Raw genomic sequence first — 19816 nt, 5'->3', positions numbered from 1 at the left:
GCAGACAAGGCTGCCTTGGAGCATCACATTTCCAACCAGCCCTTCCCTGTTGGTGAGCACAAGGTCAAGCATCGCACCTCCCCTTGTATCACATGTAAAAGGAAGTTGTCTTCCACACAATTGAAGAACCTACTGGACTGCTTGTGCCGGGCCATACCATCTCTCCAACAGATATCAGGATGGTTGAATTCCCCCATGAGGATGAGGGCCTGTGGGTGTGAGGCTGCTCCTATCTGTCTATAGATTGCTTCATCCACAGAGTCCTCCTGATTGGGTGGCCTGTACCAGGCCCCCGTGATAATGTAGCAGACCCCCAGTTTTTCCTTTGACCCTAACCCACAAACTCTCGGTTGGCCCATCACCCATCCAAAGGCAGAGTTCCAGCTGGTCATTGACATAAACAGCTACACCCTTCCCCATCTGCCCGGAGGCATGGTGTATTATTTTAAGTACATAGTACAACTGCACAAGTAATAATATGATAGTTTAAAAGAATGTGGTAGATGCAGTACTATGATCTATATGATAGTGGGCCTGTATTTATATGTTGTAATTACCAAATAAATGGTATATTTTGATTCCTTTTAATGGATTACCAACAGTGCTGCAGTTTGATTTAGGTGGGCTTATGTCCTTAAAGTATTCTAACTACTAATATAATTGCCACACAGTAATACAGTGCTATATTTAAAAGTTAATTTTATATTAATAGTTATTAAAGTATTAATATCTTTGTATTTAATTTAAAGATTGTAATTGAATGCAAGGTTATAATGAATTATTAATATCTATTATTTAATGTTATTTATAATATCAAACATCTTGATATTTTTAAATAAAAAAATAGATGGGTACATCATTACACAGTGTGAAATTAGAAATATTAAAGAGATGCATCTTCTCCCTGTTATCTCTGCTTCTATTTCTTCCTTTATTGCATTTTGTTTCACAATATATTGAAGATCTAATGAATATTCAAATATATGCAAATCCTTCTCCAGCCTCATACATCATACACAGAACACACATACACTTTACATGTAATTACATCCTACAGATATCTCTTTTTTTACAAGACCTGTATGCTTTTATCCATTATAGATGAGTTTTTGTAGGAAATGCATTCCTAACTTGATGCAAAGAATTGACCAGATACAGAATTACAGAACATCTAATGAAGTTTGCTGTCAAAAACAAGAGGTGCAGCAACCATTATCTTGCATTCATCTCCTCACCCATTCTATGCGTGAAAAACAAACCTCCTTTCTCCTCCATAGCTACACTTGCAAGACAGCAGGATGTTCAGATTCTCATTCAATCTTTGGTGAAACTAATTGCTTGAAATTGCTCATGTTTTATATGTGCACAGTGTTACCTGAAGGAACATCAACTCTTCCTGTTATGTGACAAGGTAATATAGAGCACTGTGCTCTTTTGCTGGTGCCTTCATTTATAAGAATTCCCACAACCACCGAATCCTTCCAGGATAACCCTTGAGTCACTTGTTCCTCCTGATAATTTGTCAACTTGTTCGCTCATCAAACTTTTTTGAGGAAAGTTTTTGTAGATATTATCTGAAATCAATAAAAAAAATTTTAATAATACATACATTTCTACTTTTTTATCAACTGAAGATATAAGAATGAGAACATTCCATTATTTTGAAAATAGGCCGCTGAGTACTGAATGAAACAATATATTCAAGTATTTATTATATATTAACTACATATTTACTACATAATTGCAGCACAAATAGAGCAATTTAATGATTTCGGAAAAAACGAATCTATAGTCTGTACCTAGTAAAAACTGTCCTTGATATTTTAAAGTTAATGAACTAAAATATTACTTTAACTCTTTTACTCTCTTGGGTGATTAAGCTCGTTTTATCACTCTATCTCAGTACTATTTACTGCTATATTATATCCTAGATTTTATAAGATAATACAAATGCCCTAGCCATTCTATGATTTTATGAAATATATATGGATGGATAAAAAATACTGAAAACTTTTTTTAGGGGAAAAACACAAATTAATTTTAAGTTTGAATCTACAGTCTCAGAATTACATGAAAATACCACTGTAGAATTTTAACCTCCCTGTTACAGTATGAGTGACTAAGACTGGGGTTAGCAGAGACATCCCATTCTTCCCATCTTGATTTTCCACCCATTAATTTGGTATCCCACTTCCTTGTGAGGTCACCTACCTATTTCTGTATCTCGCAGATCAGTTCCTTGAATCTTCACTGCAAACCTCCAACTGCTTTTGGCATATCATGGCTGTGTATAAAATGGATGACAACATTTTTTTACATGTGAAAGATGGATTTCTGGGGGAGGATGAAGTGCTCTCTGGAAGTGCCTCTCTCTATGAGCCATTGGGAAAGTAGGCATGAAGCTTTAAGTAAATGCCTAATTTTCAGACATCTAAAACTGCATTATGAAACCACCTTTGGAATACAAACTGTAGAATATAGGCAGTAGAAAAACCTAATCTGAACATTTGGATAGTTTTTCCTTTACCCTCATCCCTCTTTCTGTCTGTGGGTTCATCTCTCTTCTTCTATCTTTATGTTTATCCGCCTTGTGCTTTGGCAGCAGTAAAACTTTGGCAGCAGTTATGTCCTTTAAATACCTCCCATTTATGCAATGGTATTATGCTGCTTGAGGAAGAGACCTTTCTTCACTTGAACAGCATTGCATAGTATTCCTTTACTCCTATTTGTTTATTGCCTGTTCTTATAATATCGTTTTCTCTAAAAAAAAACACCTTTCCTTTTATTTTTTCATTAGTCCCATAATGTTCCATTGTTTAGTCTTTTCAATCTCTTGTTTTGCTGTCATAACCTAGTTCAGCTTTGTTGTGATGACCCTGCAGATTTGTGTGCCACAAAAACTAGCCATAAAACCCAAATGTTAGTTTGGTTTGAATTTTCCCAAATTTCTGTTTCACTTTGCTCTGCTCCAGTGCTTTTGGGCCGTGATTCATCAGCTGAACATGTCTTTCAGTTATTTGCTGCATAAGAACAAAATGAACAAGAAATAAAAATGCTTTGATAAACACAGGTCTGAGACATGATGGTACTCTTGACGACAGCAGCCTTTCGTCACAAAGACACGCAATACCTAATTCAAGGAAGAGTTTATCATTATTTCATAATCATCATGATGAAATGATACAGTTGCTTGTGAAGAATTGCTGTCTTTAGAGATGTTATATATATATATTTATAATAATAGAAAAATTTAAGCTCTAAGGGACCTCTGGAGGTCATTAGGTCCAAATCTGAAATTTGGCTTCTTGAGGCCCTGCTCCACCTGAAATACATAAATCTCAATGACTAAAGATTCTACAGCCTCTCAGCGCAGCCTACCCCAACACTCAACCTTCACTCACTCACTGATAAAATATATTTTTTCTCCTTATGTCCAGTCAGAATTTCCTTTGTGGTAATTTGGTATGAGTCTTTGCAAAAGTCTAGCTGCATCATTTTCATAGTCCTGCCCATGTAACAGCAGCAGTTAAATCATCATTTAGACTTCCTGAGGCTGAATAAGCCCATTGGTCTCAACCTCTTCTCAAATGCATGCTCCAGTCCCTTCAGTGCTCCTTCTCTGGTCTTTCTCTCGTTTGCTGCTGTCTTTGTTGTGCTGGAGTCCCAGAATGGGACATGAACCTGAAATGATTACATGAGTCAGTCACCAGGTAAAAAGTCAATACCTGGAAAACACTGTATCTGGCTGTATAGAGCAAAATGCAGATCTGCAAAGATGAAGAAGACAGGAATGACCTCCATCCCCACAGTGTACAGCAAAGCAACAGAAGGGCACTGGGGAAATTCAAGTTATGGAACATTCCTGATGAAATATTAATAAAACCATACTATGGTCTTAATTGCTATAATTTAACACCCTGTATGGTATAAATATTTTAGAAACATGGTAAAACAGAATATTAAGAAGAGGTCAAGGGATAATAATATACATTAATCTTGATTGGTGAAGACGTATACCTCATACTTAATTTATGTTTATACTACTGCTCTGTATTCATTTTTGAAGAGTAGTGAGTGGAATAGACTATATGTATGTGTCTTATATTGAGACATACATGTTATGTGTGTATGTGTAGATTATTGCAGGTATTTATAAAGTAAAGGTCTCTGGAGCTTGATATATATATATATATATATATATAAATGAATTTTAAAATACTTTTACAAGAACATCCTCTCCTTTAGAAATCAGTCACAGATCCTGCAGTCTACAAAAGCAGGGGGTCAGGAAATATGCAAACCACTTTCTCACAGAATTCTTTCCTGAGGAAGTCATTATCTGTACTGCCCTTGTAATAGCCACCTTTCTTTTTCAGGAGCAAATATTTCTTTTATTCCATATATTTGCATGAAGGGGAAAGTCTGGAAATGTGCTGCAGTCATGCTGTTAGAGAGGGGAGAGCGCTGCAAAGATGTCTTCATGCACAGCTTCAGGTGTGGTTTGCACCTTGTCTTGGTAGGAGAAAGCATCCCTGCCAAATTGAGCACTCAGCGAGAAGTCAGAAAACATTTCACCAAGCTTTTAACTCTCCTATAGATTTTCACCCCGTAAGGAAGCTATTGTGCTAATTTTTGCAGAAAATAGCATGCAGAAATTGCTTGAAATTGCTGGCACTCTAATAGTGACCTATGCCCATATATGCATAAAGCGGATAGGCATTTCATTTACATTTATTGTAAATTGTATGCAGTAATGATTTCTATGTGTTAAATTGCATAATCCATACAAGTTTGACAGTCTTATAAAGGCTGTGGACCAATGTCCTCTTCTGAATGCATCAGTGCCAATGAAAGAGGTTATCATACCCTTGACAGAGGTTACCGCTGTCTTGTATCTGCTGATAGAACTGCTTCTGTGATCACTCTCTAAACCATGTCAGTCAAAATTTACCAGGTAAGCTTGAATGGTTTAAATAGCGGGTTTTTTGCTAATGATGAACACTTTTTCTGGGAAATAAAAAAAAGAAAAAGAAAGGATAAGGGGCTACTCACAAGAGTGTGTAGCTGGCTTTTTGATGGACAGTAAACTCTTTAATAGCAGGGCTAGCTCCTGATGCACACAGTATTACTCCCAGAGCCTCACACTCTCAATTCACCCATCTTCTTTAGTTCTAATATTCCTGCAGCTGCTTATGATTTATATAAAAAAAACAAAACAGCATGACAGAAATGCTTTTATTTCTGAATATAGGATTCTCCCACAAAGTGCATGGATATCTGAAGTATAGAACAACATTTTGCTCCATAAGAGGTTTATAATCAGATGTATAACCCACTCCAATTGAGCTGGCACCACACTGAGTGGGACACTCCAGGCATCCTTTTTTTGTACTTTTTAGGGATGTCCTAAAAAATGTTTTCATAGCGTTGTTAGAGGAGAGATGGTGCCAACAGAACTTCTCACCAGGAAATGCTGGGTTAAGCCAACTGCAAAAGAGAGACCTCTCCACCACACCAGTTATAAAAAAGGAAAGCTTTGTCTTTGCTTCCAGCACTTCAGGCAGAGGTGATCAGAATGCCCTTTCCTGCCATTTCTCCTTATTTTAAATCCTTCCAATAAGTCTCTGCTCTTCTAAGCAGTGAAATGGTGAGAGCGCTTGAGTTTTTAATGGATTTATAAAGCTTAGCTGATCACATCACTTCCTGTGCCAAAAAAAAAAAAAAGAGAGAATGAATACTGTGTGGATGGATTCTGCTTTGGTATTCTGCTGTCACACTGCCTAATATTGATTCCTTCTTATCTGTACTTCCCTCTGTAGGCACTTATTGTCTCCAGTCATTTGGTAGATATAAGCTCTTTTGCATAGGAATCACCTTTTAGTTGTATGTTTGCACAGTGCTTTTCCCACAATGATCCTAGCCATTAGAAAAATTTGTATATGGTGTAGTAATAATCATAACATTTTGAGCATCCCCAGGATCTGCAAAGTAGCTCTTCGCACACTTAGATCTTTCCTGTTAAATCCTTCTCCTTATTCCCATCAAATGTGCATACCTGCACACATACATGCACCAGCAAATTCTGTAAATGCATTTAGGACTCAGTTATTTCTCTAGATAAACATTTATCTTCCTTACTTTGCACTTCACCCACCCAAGCATAAACATAATGCTTTCATATTATATGATTAAAGTTTATATTCTTTAAAAAAGATTGGGCCTGTATTTCTGAACTATAAACAGGCTTCACTCATCCTTCCACTTGTTGCTGATTTAAAAGAAATTATTTTAAAGGTATCTAAGTAGCCTTCAAAGTCTTCATAAAGGAAGAATTATGAAAAGTTATTGTGAGAAATGATGGGTAAGTTAACATCATCTCCATTCACTCTCACCTGGAATCTTTACTGTGACTCCTGTTACCAGTGGTATCCCTCATAACAAATATTTTAATTTTATTCTGAGGCACAGCAAATAGATTTTGTTAGTGAATGACCTTGTGCATTAGCTGTGTTATTCATGATTTAGTGAGCCAGTCAGTTGAAATATTGCTAATGTTTTCCCAACTCAGTCTTGTTACATTTATGCCACAAGACTGACAGTAAGTGTAGTTGTAGATGAATAACGAATAACATGGCTTGAAGTTGTGTTTTGGATCGTTAAAAACTGAACCTACAGGGTGGTGTTTTATTAACTGAGGAAATGACTGGGGAAAAAAATACAGTTCTTGAATGTGTATTTATTAAAAATAACAACAGTTTGGCATGCTGAGAATTAGTGGTAGTGCCCCTTAATTTTTTCATATACCAGTGTAAACACACTACAGTGACCATCCAAAGATTTGCGAGGTTTTAAATATGAGTAAGAATAGTTCATGTATTTCAGGCTGTTTATGTGAGAAGATCCAAAATGGTGCAAGCAGGAGGATGCAGAACAAGTACAGATAACAAAGATGAAGACTAACAATTACAGGCTAACGTGTATTTTTAATTATATACTATAAGATGAAAGAGTGTACTTTCCAGGGACACTCTCAGGAGGAGTGGATCACTTCTGTAAAAGTGCAGTGACTGTTCTTGGTTTTCTTTTCCTGAGCCCTTTGAACTGTTTTGTGTTAAAAAACAATAATAGAAGCTATAGAAAAAGCAGCTGGTAGGTTTCTGGAGAGAAAGTTTAAACCTTTCCTTTCCCTCACTAACATATCATATATTCTAGAGAAACCACACAAGGTCATTTAAATACCAGATTACTGCTTTTCATGAATTTCTACAAAGCTACAACCGTAAGTAGCAGCTTCTGGATCAGTTCAATGGTTCTTTATGCTTATAAACCACCCTAGTTAGTATAAAAGCTTATAAAAGCAAGAACAGGAAAGAAATGTATTTAGGTACTTCTATTCCTGGGCACTATATAGGCAAATATTTTTATTCCTATTAGATGGAGATGGCATAGAAGTTTACACTTATTCTACTTTCTCTAAAATACTAAAAGGACAAAAAAAGGATCTTAAAATTTATGTTTTTGAAAAGGACATGGTTCTTTAAAAATAAACCACAAAAAGGAGATGCAGTGGATATCCTGAGGGATCAAAAAGAAGTATATATAAGGAGGGAATATTTAAATATAAGCAGAAAAGCAGAATGAAAAACTAGAATATGTAGCTAACCTTGAGTAACTGCTATTATCTGTTTGATTTTGTGGTAGTATTTTCATCACACAAAAATTAAAGCAATCTGTTGAAGTCTTGACTATAAATAAACGAAGGCAGAAAAACTGTTCTTTTACAGTGCTATTCCAAAAACCTGTTTATTTAGAAGGAAAGAAACGAAGCTGTGGCCTTAAGCTTATTTTATGGAGCGTTACTTTCCACGGTGTTGTGAAGGCAAAGAGGCAAACAATTCTCTTCACTGGAAGGGCTGAGGGGAGGTCCAGGTGGTCCTTCTTAACTGCCCATTACATGGAACCATGAATCTTGCCTTCTAATTTGTAAATGTTGAGAATGAATGTATGACGGTGAACTTTAATGTTAAGCTAACTGGGACTTTAAGAAGTCTGCAGGTTTTTTCTGTCTGAATTTTCTGTACACAGCTGAAACTTGTCACAAACTTAATTTGTTATGTGAATGAATTCTGATGTGAAAGGTGGAATGACACTTCTTCATTTTCTCATAACAGTGGCTGAATTGGTACACTTTTAGCTACAAATAATGGATGTTTTATGTATGCAAGCAAATCCTTACACATATATGCATTGCACCCCAAATAATCTGCAGCGTTCAATTATCACTGTTAGAATGGTCAAGAATATTAAAAATTGCCATTTTAAAAAATTCATTGAAACATATTCTGTATTTGTAAAACATAGATAGCTAATGATAGCCATGGTTATTTTTGTTCTTAGTACTCAAAACTCTTCTGTTGATGGACACCAACTTCGTTATGTTATTTTGGAGAATATTTTTGATAATGGGTTTCTGAAGCTCTGCAAGAAAGTTTTTAAAATAGACAAAGGTTTTTCATTTCTCTAGTTGTAATTAATCTAAACCATTTTTGTTCATACTTCACACTGACATCACACCTTGAAAATTCCTCTCTATAGCCACAGCATTATCTATAGGACTGTTTTACTGTTGAAGTATTTTGGAGCTTGTATATATGTGTTTCTTACAAAGGTAAAACTGTGTTAAAAAAAAGGATTTGTTTGATTTGTTGATTTATCAGCCCTTTCCAGGATTATATTTCTATATAATGAATAAATGGTACCTGTCTCAGGATGGCTTAAGTCAATCTCTGGCAATACCTACTTACTTTTTTTGACTAGTGAGGGAACCTTGAGTGATTTCTTACTTGAGACAGCTTAGTTACTAGACATGATCCCAGCATTAAAAAAGCTCCAGAGAAATACAAAAGTGTTATTACATATATCCCAAACTTCTTTACTGCAATGTAAATATCAATTTTAGAATAGCTCTTTTAAAAGGACAGCTAAGGGAAAACATACAATTGAGTGCCTATTAGATAATTGAAAAGAAAGCAATGCAAGCAGTCAGGCAGAAAGAATGTGTTTAAAATACATACCTTATCTATGTGAACAGACAGCTGCATGAGGTCCTGATATATCAGGTCTTTGCTGCTCTATCCTTAAACATTATCTGACCATGGAACATTAGGTACATGAGGCATAGATAGTTTAGAGAAAGTGATGTTGCCTTAGTGGATGAGTTTAGAATGAATGTGTTATGGATACTTTGTAACATACTGGTTAGTGGTCTAGACAAGTGGTCTGTGTGATGGGTAGGGAACTGGCTGACAGGCAGCACCAAGAAGGTGGTGGCAAATAGTTCATCTTAAAACTGGCGACCTGTGAGGTCTCCAGGTATCAATACTGGGCCCAACACTCTTTAATATATTCATGTATTTAATATATTCCTCCACCTGGAAGACGGGAACAAGTGTACCCTGACACAGTTTGCTGATAATAACAAACTGAGGGGCAAGTGGACACTCGGGGAGAGCCCTGTTGCAGGAAGACCTGAATAGGCCGGAAGAATGGGCTAACAAGAATGTTATGAAGTTCAACAAGGACAAGTGTAAGTTCCTGGGTAAACATAATCCAAAAGTGTAGCACAGGCTGAAACCTACCTGGCTGGGGATCAGCTCTGTGGAAAGGGACCTGCAGGTACTGGAAGACAACAATCTCAATATGAGTGAATAGGGTTCTGCTGCAGCAAAGCCAGCAGGATGCTGGGTTACATCAACAAGGGCGTCACAAGCTGAAATAAAGAAGTCATTATCCCACTCAGCACTTGTCAGGCCACACCTGGAATACTATGTTCAATTTTGGTCCCCACTGTACAAAAAAAGATGTGGCCATCCTGGAGAAAGTTTCAGGAAGTACCACAAAGGTGATCAAAGGACTGGGAAGCCTGTTGCAGGAGGAAAGGGTGAGAGAATTTGGTTTGTTCAGCCTTAAGAAAAGAAGGCTCAGGGGAGACCTTATCACCATGTTCTTGTACTTAAAGGGTGGCTACAAAGAAGATGGAGTCTCCCTTTTTACAGGGAGTTGCACAGAAAAGATGAGGGGAAATGGGCACAAGATATTCCTGGGATGATTCAGACTGGACACAAGAGTAAAATTTGTCAAATGAGTACAATCAGCTATTGGAATAATCTCTCCAGGGAAGTGGTGGATTCCCCAGCACAAGACACTCTTAACATTCAGCTGAACAGGGTGCTGGGCCATCTTGTCTAGACTGTGCTTTTGCTTTTGCTAAGAAAGGTTGGGCCAGATGATCCTTGAGGTCCCCTTCCAACTTGATACTCTGTGATTCCCTTAGAAAAACATGCAGCTCTTGCCAGCTACTCAAGTATGGGGGCAAATTTTTTCTTACGGCAACGTGCAGTCCTGCTATTTGCCTGACAAATGGGTTTTGTGTATTTTTTGAACAGAATTAAAAGCAAACAGAGACAGAAAATTCCTTGATTGTGTTCATGAAGATTTGGCTGTGTTGTACCAAAGTCTGTGAGAATGCGAAGGTGCACTGGGAGTGGTGAACATGGCCTAAATTTCTATCTGCTGATTTTATTGGCTAGAGCAGGTTGTGAAGAATGTGTGCCCTCAAAATTGCTGGAGATGCAAACAATGTTTTAAATTACTCCAGGCAACAAGGTACTGCGTCTGAGCAGATTGAAAGCTGAAATGTTGATATCAGAAATTGAATTAATGCACATGAGATTGAAACAATATCTAATTAAAACTATTTGAAAAATTACTTTAAAATTGAATATGACATAATATTTAGCAGGCTGTTGCTAGTACAGCTATGAAGCTTTGACTTTTTGCAACCATTTTCATTCCAGGCCTGACTGCCAGTTAACTAGAAATCATATACAAAGCAACTATCGTGTGCCATCACCCAGTAAAGACAGGAATACAAACTATCTTTTGCCCACAGCCTCGACTTGTCCCTCACTAATTGAATTGTAAAATTTAGTAAAGGGACCCTTCTCCTTTGTATCTGGTGACTCAAGCTATTCATTTTTGTTTCAATCTGGAGCATTTTGAATGCAAACACTGTGTTTTTGACTGACTTACTTAAATACTTCTGCCCAGGGAGAGTTGTTACAAATTCACAGGCTGTTGCCACTGGGAAGAAGTACCCAGGGCTGGGCACAGGGTCCCCTCGCACCTTCCTGTAGACATACACCAAAGTCAGGGAGCATTTATCTTGTATTCCAAAAAGGAATGATTGTACCTAAATATCTAATTCAAAATTCATTAACGTACTTCTGAATTACTTCCATAAAAGGAAAGTGAATGAGGTGGGGTAAACCCATGTAACATCAGGTTGTTCTGAAGGAAAAAGACTTAGCGCTGAATCGACAGTGAGGTTTTCCTCTGTCCCAGTCTCATTGAGTTGTGTGAATGCCTCAGCAGTTTTAGGAGATGCATTTGCTGACTGTACAAAGATAGTTTCACTCTGGGATTGTGTTCTTATCAACAGGGAAAGAGCCCACATATTATGGGAATTCATTTGCATTGAATTGCAAGGGAAAAAGGTTTTAGTATATCTGTTATATGGCATAATGCATGGGTCTTCCAAACATCAAGGCAGTCTTTCTGGTCCGCCATATTTTTTTCCACATTACCAGGGGGTTCTTTGTAGGGGAAGAGAAAGCAAAGACTAACTTGATGTAAAGAAATGCAACATCTGCTTGTCTTAGATTTAGAAAACTTGTTAAAGACTTCAAAGCTGTAATAAGAGCTTACCATCTCTCTAGATTTCCCTTCCTCCTTTTCCCTTTCCTTTCCTCAAAAAGGGGAAATTCTTATCAATGTGGCTATATGGAAGGAGCTTTACAAGCTGATGGGAAGACAGTTATTGTAGAATTCATCTGACAGCCTACAGTAAATCCAAATTAATTACCCTCCATCACTTTATTGACTGGAGGTCCAGTCAATATAGTTAGTGAGTCTAGGGCATGAATTGTCTCATTCTAAAATGGACATGTAATAGACATCAGGGGAATTGTATGTCTCTAAGTTCTTTCCCCCCCCTACATTTAATTAAATACAGCACACTCTCAAAGTCAGATGCACAGCAGGAAGATAAGGTTTCCTTGTGAATGATGCCATCTTTCCACAAATGCTTTTTGTATTTAAGGATGGTTTCTTCTCTGGAGCAGGTAAATACTGCAGTAGCACAAGAGACAGATTTAGGAAGCCTCCTGCATATACCGTTCCCTCATCTTGCTTGTGCCAGTCTCTGCGCCCACAAGTAAGTCAGAGTTGCAACCGGCTTTATAGCAGACCTCTGTGGATCACTCGTTTCTCAGTGCTTCCTTCTTCCAGAAGTGCTATAATGACTGCTTGAAGCCCTGTATAACCTGCTTCTCATAATAACCGGTGGACACCAAGGTTCAAAATGCCAACTACAAAACTAGACACTTATATTCCTGATAGATAACTTTGCTAAAGTAAATAAATGTTAGCTCTCAGAAAACACATCAGACATCCCTCAGGTTAGTGGAGGCTATGAACAGTGGCAATCCCTACCCTTAAACATTCAGTGACACCCTCATCATGCTCTCTAATAGAGCAAAGCCATTAAATTGTCCCCATTGTTATTTAGATCACAGAAGAGACTTCCACAAATTCTTTCAGGTTAAAATAACTGGTATACAGAGAGTAGGCAAAATTATTCCACTGTAGCTGCGTGCTTAATTATATGGAATACTGCATAAATTGTCAAGTGCAAAGAATTCTTCTGATAAATTAAAATACTAATTAAATAGGCTATTGCAGAATTTTGAGAACATTATAGGGCTCCGCTTCTTCAGGTAATTTGCATATCCTTCATCTAGTGAATTTAATTTAAAGGCCTCCTTTTTTTGCGTGTTTGGAAGCCCTTTTTGTTTCAGTGGAAGATTAAAAAAAGGGATTTATATGTTGCTAACTGGGGTTGTGTTGTTTGGGGTTTTTTTGTTTTTTATTTAATAGAGGTTTTTTTTATTATGCCTATTTACTGATGAGTTTGTCCGTTCTCCATTTTTACTTTGGACTTTAAAAAATCAACTTTGGAATGTTCAATATACCATGTTACCCAGAATTACTGTTTACAGTTCATAAAATTTGTAATAGAAATATCTCCTGCTGTATATTTGTATTGGAATAAAAGCTAACAGAGAGTACACTAATTTACTTTAAAAAAAAAAAAAGTGCCAGTTTTCAAAGGATTAGTAGCTTATTCTTAATATCTGAATTTATTTTCCTACCACTTCTTCATCTGTCTGTAGGACAGCAACTATGTCTTATTGCCTTAAATTCTCAATTATAGTTATGCATAGTAAAAGTTAAGTAATTATATTCACTGTTCTGCAGCTTGAAGCAGCTGCTTGATATGTAGTTGCTGCTTCAGCTTCAACACCATTTTTGACAGAATTTCTTGACCTTCCTGAACTGCTTGTGGAGTTCAAGGTTAGCTAAAATATGCTCCTGTACATGCCTGGAGTGAACATGCCAGAGACTCTACTGTGTCTCGCTCTGTAATTTGAAAGTGCCAGAGCTTGACCGTTTTGAGGTTATGATTTAATCAATAGCACGTCGTGCCTTCATGCCTCCTAATTTTGGCAGGGTTTGTGTTAGCATGGCTGTCAGAGATGTCCTTTGTGTTTTAGCCGATATCAAGGGGGAAAGGGGGGTGTTAAGTAAGCTTTTTTTGTTTTTAAAATCAAAGAATCAATAATTAAAGTCTGCAGGAAACCTATGAAAAAGAGGTCAAATATGTAATAGTAATTATAAAATTCAGTGATTCAGCAGACCCAGTATTTTCTATTAACTGTTCATGTGCTAGGAAATTACACCCTGGGATTTAAGCTTTGTTGTTTACTTACACATGTTTAATTTGCAGCCACTCTGCTGTGCAGTTTTCTTTATTTTAAGCTACAAGAGAATAATTTGTTGGACCATTCACTTTCTTTGGAGGAGCTGTGGAGCCGTCTTGTTTTATAACAGGAAAGATTTATCAATCTTTTTTCTAAATTTTTTGCATTTGGTAGAAATCTACCTTTAATATGTATGCTGGGTGTGAGGTATCAGTGTGGTAGCATGGCACACCTTTGCAACGAAATGGTACGTCTGAAAGAGTGAATCTTGTTACATGACATTGCAGGCCATCAGCCATCAGTGAAGCAAAATAGTCCAGAGTATAAAGTCCAGTACAAAGTATAGACTACTCAAGGCCAAATATTAAGCTTGTTTGCAAAGATTTACTTGCTTTTGGAAATTCGTACTGCACAACATCTATACAAGGGAATGAAAATGGAGGCTCGAATTGCATGGTCTAGGCAACTTTTTTTTCTCATGTGATCCTTGTTACTCCAGATGGAATAAATATATTTGTGAATGTATAAAGCATAGCAGAAGTATTAAGTATGTGAGTAGTGCATGTAGTTTTTAGGCTATCTTTCAGCAAAATGTGTTTAAGCTTTCTTAACTTGGGAATCCATGTTGCTATCTGCTTAAATGGGGGTCTAAAAGGTGGACAGAACATTCCACTCCATTTAAATCGTGGGCAATATTCATCCCTTTCTGAAGGCAGACAGGAAAGTTTCTTGGTATTAGAATTTCTTGAGGTTTTACTTCTTGAATCTTTGCACATAAAGACTCTTATCTCTGTCTTTTCATGTTTTGGATATTTGAGGTGAGATTGAGCCCTAATGACACAACATGCCTCTGAAATAAATGTGAGTCATTTGTATGGCACTTTGGACAAACTAAATAAAGTATCAATTCACAATAATATTGTTTCTGAGGATTGTCTGCTATAATCTCTGCTGTTTTGAATATGCTTAGAACTGCAACAATTCAGAAGTATTTTTTTGCAAATTAAAAACAAAAATCCTTTCAGTATTTTAATGTAAATTTCCAGTGTACAATATGCTGTAGCACACTTCTTGTCATTTCTGGTAGGAATGTTTCCTGTAGGCAGCTTCAGTTGAGAAGCCTGATCTATCCAAATTGTTTCTGTAATCAAAGGAAAGAGATAGGTGCCTGCAGATGTGTGTAAGATAATAGGAGATGACTCATTGTATTAAATGTCCATCCCTTTCCACTGACTGCAGAGAGAATTTAGATGACTCACTTGAATTACATAGTTGGGGACTACACAGCTAAAGGGAGAAGAGTTTAACATGACTGCAGGGCTTCATTTCTATTCATAAATAGATCAAGCCAGGTACCTGGGTTTTGGCCATGAGTCCAACTGACACAGTTTATCTTTAGAAGGTTAAAATCTTCCTATGTAAAACAAGATGACTTTACCTGTACCCCAAGACGAGAATAATCTCATCCTTGTGCTGTTCCCAGAACTGTGGTTGGTAATTTTTTGGTGCGAATATTAGTGGGCCAAAATTATTTAGAGACCATAGTCATGATTTAAAAGTACAGGCAATAGTAAGACAGTGCTCATATTCATGCCCTGGGCATGTTTGGGTTGCAAGTATACATGTGGTCTTAGTGTTACCACCTCTATTTTGCATTTAGCTGCTTTATGCTGGATTACTTTATTTTTTGTGTTGAATGGTTTTACTGACATCCAAGATGATAAAAGGGAAAACCCCTAAATCTCAAAAAAATAAAACACTGTGCATCGCACCCCTATTTGTGAAATAAACTATCTTACCTGCTATGTGAGATTTTGTGTTGTGAAGTGCGCTACAGTGACAGTGCTGTTGCTGTGTTATGGTGCTGCCCTGCACCTTCACTACAAGAAGGACAGTGGGAAGTTTTCACTGAACAGAATTGTCCAAACATATTGTGTATATGTGTTAAATGTGTGTTGCACTGTGTTTATGAGAGAATTAGAATTAGTTTCTCTTTTTCTATTTTTCACATAATAATGAACAATTAATGGCCTACCTATGCATTCAGAAAACTCAACTAGCAGAGTTGCTATCAGGAAAAGGTATTCCACAAATGGTATACCTAGGAACAGTTATGAATTTATTGATGGAGGAAAGAGGGTTGGTTATATTCTAAATGCTGCAAAATCATGCATATTCCAGATTTCCTGTAACGCAGTCTTAATTTTCCTTACAGCCGTAAACAAAGACAAGCTTGAAAAGACAACTGGACTGAAAATTCTGCAAACTGGTGTGGGGGAGGTAAGTGGCTTGGAGGCATTTTACACTCTCAAAAACGTTTTAATTGTTGGGGTTTTTAAAGAAGTCCTGGAGCTTCTGAACGTTTGTGAGCAACCAGTCTGATAGTGCTAAGGGCGTTTTTGTGATACAGTTGCATCTGTCAAAATACAATCTGCTGCACAAATAGCACTGTATCCCATAGAGGAAAAAAAATACCATCCTTATGAGAAAAGTGCAGCCGGCTTTAAGAAAAGCAGGTTTTTGCTTTGTTGTATCACAGGAACAAAATCCCCAAAGATGAGCACAGCAACTGAATTCGTGGTGTTATTCCCTTTGGTTTTGATGAAGTGCTATCTCATCTAGATCAATGAAAGCTTAAATTTGGGGTAAAGTGTATTCAGATGTTAGACAGAACCTGACAGTGAATGATTTGCTTATTTTGGAAGTAACTTGAAACATAAATAAAACGTGTCTGTTATTATGGTGATATCACTATGCAAAAAATCCACTAGGCAGTTCATCATTTATTAATAAAGACGATGCGATCTGCTAAGGAACTTGTATGAGCCACTGTGATTGCTAATTCTCGTGCTAATTTTGTGTACACAGTTATCTTTTTTTATTTTTTCATTTTCATTTAAGTAATTTTGCTAGTGGTGAATGCTCACAGAGCTAGGCAAATGCCTTTCTATTGTGATTACATTATTCTCAGTATTAAGAACAATGAATTAATAACTTGTAATATACTGAAGGATTTTTTTTCTTTTTCTACTGATTTTAAATTTTTTATTTATCACTTTTATCAGTTCCTGCCTGAGAACTTAGCCAGGATTTCTGAGGTTCTTTGTGCAACTTTATTCACATTATTAAAAGAATTGTTTCTGAAGTGGTACCAACACTGATGCTTAGGGTCGAAGCTATTAAGAATTAAAACTTGCAAACAAACGTAGGTGAAATCATCAGAAAACAGACACCAGCATATCTCCTTAACTGGAGCTGTTTACACCAGTTGAGGTTCCAAGGGCGCATAAACTTAAGAGCTGGGAAGTATAACCTGTAGCATGGCTGTACGCCTGTCCTGCCTTCAAGCCAGAGTAAAACTTGCATTTGGCTTATCCACAAGCCCTGTCTTCTTCTAAATAACAGGAGAACCAGGACTGTGTCACAGACTATGGAAGCCCCATCAAGTAAGATTTTACACAACAGCACTCCTCATGCTAATGAAATACCTCCATATATTTTGTCCTATTCCAGTAACTGAATGGATTTTAGTTGACTTCAGTGTCACCTGGAAAAGGATTGCTCACTTCACTTCAGATGTTTACTCTTAAATGAGTTGTTTTCTTGTATGTGGTCAATGGGGAAAGAAAGCACTTTTGGTGAATGCTTGAAATGGAAGAAGTTGTCACCTGTTCAATGCATCATTAATCCACATTGTATTAATAAGGTTGTTGTAACCATGGTAGTATAAAGATGTACTGGAGATAGAACCTTGAAGACTTCCTAGCTTTTTTTTTAAGAACAAATGATAGAACTGTAAAAAATAGACAAATTCTTATGCAAGACATCTCCCCAGTCTCCTTCTTGTGCTTGGTTTAACAAAAGGCATTGGAGAACTCACATCTATATATTTAGTTTACCATAGCTGTAAAAAAAATCCCTGGTGATACTACTTGGATTAATACTTTGACAGAAGTTTGTACCTTACAATCTGCCCAATACGTATTCTTAGAAGGCAAAAAGTGAAAATGAATTAACTAAATGGAAGCAGACAGTTTGGTCTAAATATATTCCATGTTACATCTGAGATATGGTGATCAGCCACAAGAGAACCAAGTGATTTGGAACATTAAGGTGATGTTCCTGCATTTATTCAGCTGCTTATATATTTTGTTGGATGTGAATTCTCACAGCTGTGTACGTTCCCCTTTCTAAGTCGTATCAGATATGATTGTGTACATAATGAATACCTTTCTGCAGTCTCACCTACATGAAAAATGAAGGAGTGCTTTAGCCAATCTGTTTCTTTGTTGATAGGGTATCAGACTCAGGCTGTTTCAGGTTAAATCTATGTTAATCCATGTTTGCACTTTGGTTTTGACTCACTGTGGTGTTTAACAGTGTTAAAATAATAGAAAGTACATATTTTAACATACTAAAGGACCTTTTTGTTAAATGAGGTTTTCTATTTCTTCTTTTCACGGTAGAAATGGAATTATATGTAATGGTAACTAAATCAAAGTCAAGATGTTCAAATCAAAAGTACTTAGAAAAAACTCTTCCATTTCAGAATGAGAAATGGCTTTTTTGTTTGGACAGTAGGTGAGATTCATGACAAAGTTAATGGGTATGTAATCTTCACTTGCAGGACTGTAAAATAAAAAGGACTGATTTTGCATGGCAAGTTTCATATCTGAAATAGCTCAAGAGAAATATAGGTGAGATACTGGTGGCAAATGGAGCTGCTGTATAAACAGATGCAGGAACTGTTCTAAGCTCAGCAATAATTCATGTGCTGCTCTGGACAGTGGAATCAGGTTTAGGTGTTGATCTATGATAAACGGATTTCTGCTTTAGTAAGAAATGTGTGATCATCAATGACTAACCAGGCCTTGGACGTGGGGTAAGGAAACTGTCTCTCCCTCTGTGAAGAAGAAAAATACTTCTCTGAGCTCTCCAATCTCTTGCTTTCTCTCTCTGTCTCAAGAAAAGCATTTCAAAAGCAACAACAGATTATAAAATTCACACCAAGCTTACTGAGCCATTCAGTCAAGTCTGGGGAGGGCTGATAAATTGCTTTTATGTCACTGCATAAACAAGTGCTATGTTGTCATTAACAACATGGGTCTGGAGTCTACCGCAGCTACAATACAGTTTATCATCCTTAAGTTATGTAAAAGACTTCCACGGCTTCAGTGAGGTTTTGGGTCTTTTTGATGGAGCTGAGGCTAGCTGCATTGCGTCAACGTAGGGTAGGCTCTGCTTTAGCAGGATTAAAAATGAGTTTCTAAGATGAAACATCAGAAGCTGCTCATGTGTCAGGATGTTGACTTGAAAGTTCTATCTGTTTCATGGGATGATGTGGATGATGCTGTGCAAAACATTGTCTGGACAGTAGGTAAGCAGAGCTTTCTGCCAGGTCATTGTGGAACAGACCCTTATTGCTACTTCCACAGTGCATACATCTCAACATTTGACATTTGCCAGCAGAATATTCAAAATTGCAGGAATCCAGAGAGTTGGACTGGGGGATGACATACTGTGTATCACTCACAGTGATGATTATTTTGGCACCTGTTTTCTTTGTAAGAAGGCTGTTATATCAGGAAACCAGGAATAACTCTGCTGTAGTGGAAACCAGTACCAACACTGAAGTCCCGAGGATGTGTGCACTGCTATAGACCTCACTACCTCTGGGTTATAATTCCTAAAATGTTTATTTTGTATTTCGAATTTTTCAATGCCTGTAACAGCTCTAGAAGTCCTATACAGTAGACTTACAAGATTTGTTTGAGTCATTGGATGTATGGTGTTTGTGCCATGCAAATTCATCATGAGCTTTTCACACCTTCTTGCTTATTCAGGTACAATGAAGCTGCTGTTGTCCTTAAGGTATTTTCTTTTGATCCTTCACACATGAAATAGATCTCTGAAATCCTAAGATCATCTTCAGAAGT

The 19816-nt window shown here is 37.0% G+C and overlaps 1 protein-coding gene across 2 annotated transcripts in view; it reads left to right on the top strand.

The window, feature by feature from the left end:
- The window catches only part of PTPRN2 (protein tyrosine phosphatase receptor type N2), a 652626-nt gene that overhangs the window by 397850 nt on the left and 234960 nt on the right, over positions 1 to 19816 (top strand). For both annotated transcript variants that reach the window (XM_061349404.1, XM_061349393.1), the window contains exon 12: positions 16096 to 16160. In XM_061349404.1, coding sequence (XP_061205388.1) covers positions 16096 to 16160 — 65 coding nt within the window. The remainder of the gene's footprint in view (positions 1 to 16095; positions 16161 to 19816) is intronic.

This window comes from Neopsephotus bourkii, unplaced genomic scaffold (assembly GCF_033783945.1).
Source record: "Neopsephotus bourkii isolate Nb327-2 ecotype Australia unplaced genomic scaffold, CSIRO-AGI_Nbou_v1 NB_53, whole genome shotgun sequence".
Lineage (NCBI taxonomy): Eukaryota > Metazoa > Chordata > Aves > Psittaciformes > Psittacidae > Neopsephotus > Neopsephotus bourkii.
The sequence above is the reverse complement of the archived record's forward strand: the minus strand, read 5'-3'. Positions and strand labels throughout refer to the sequence as shown.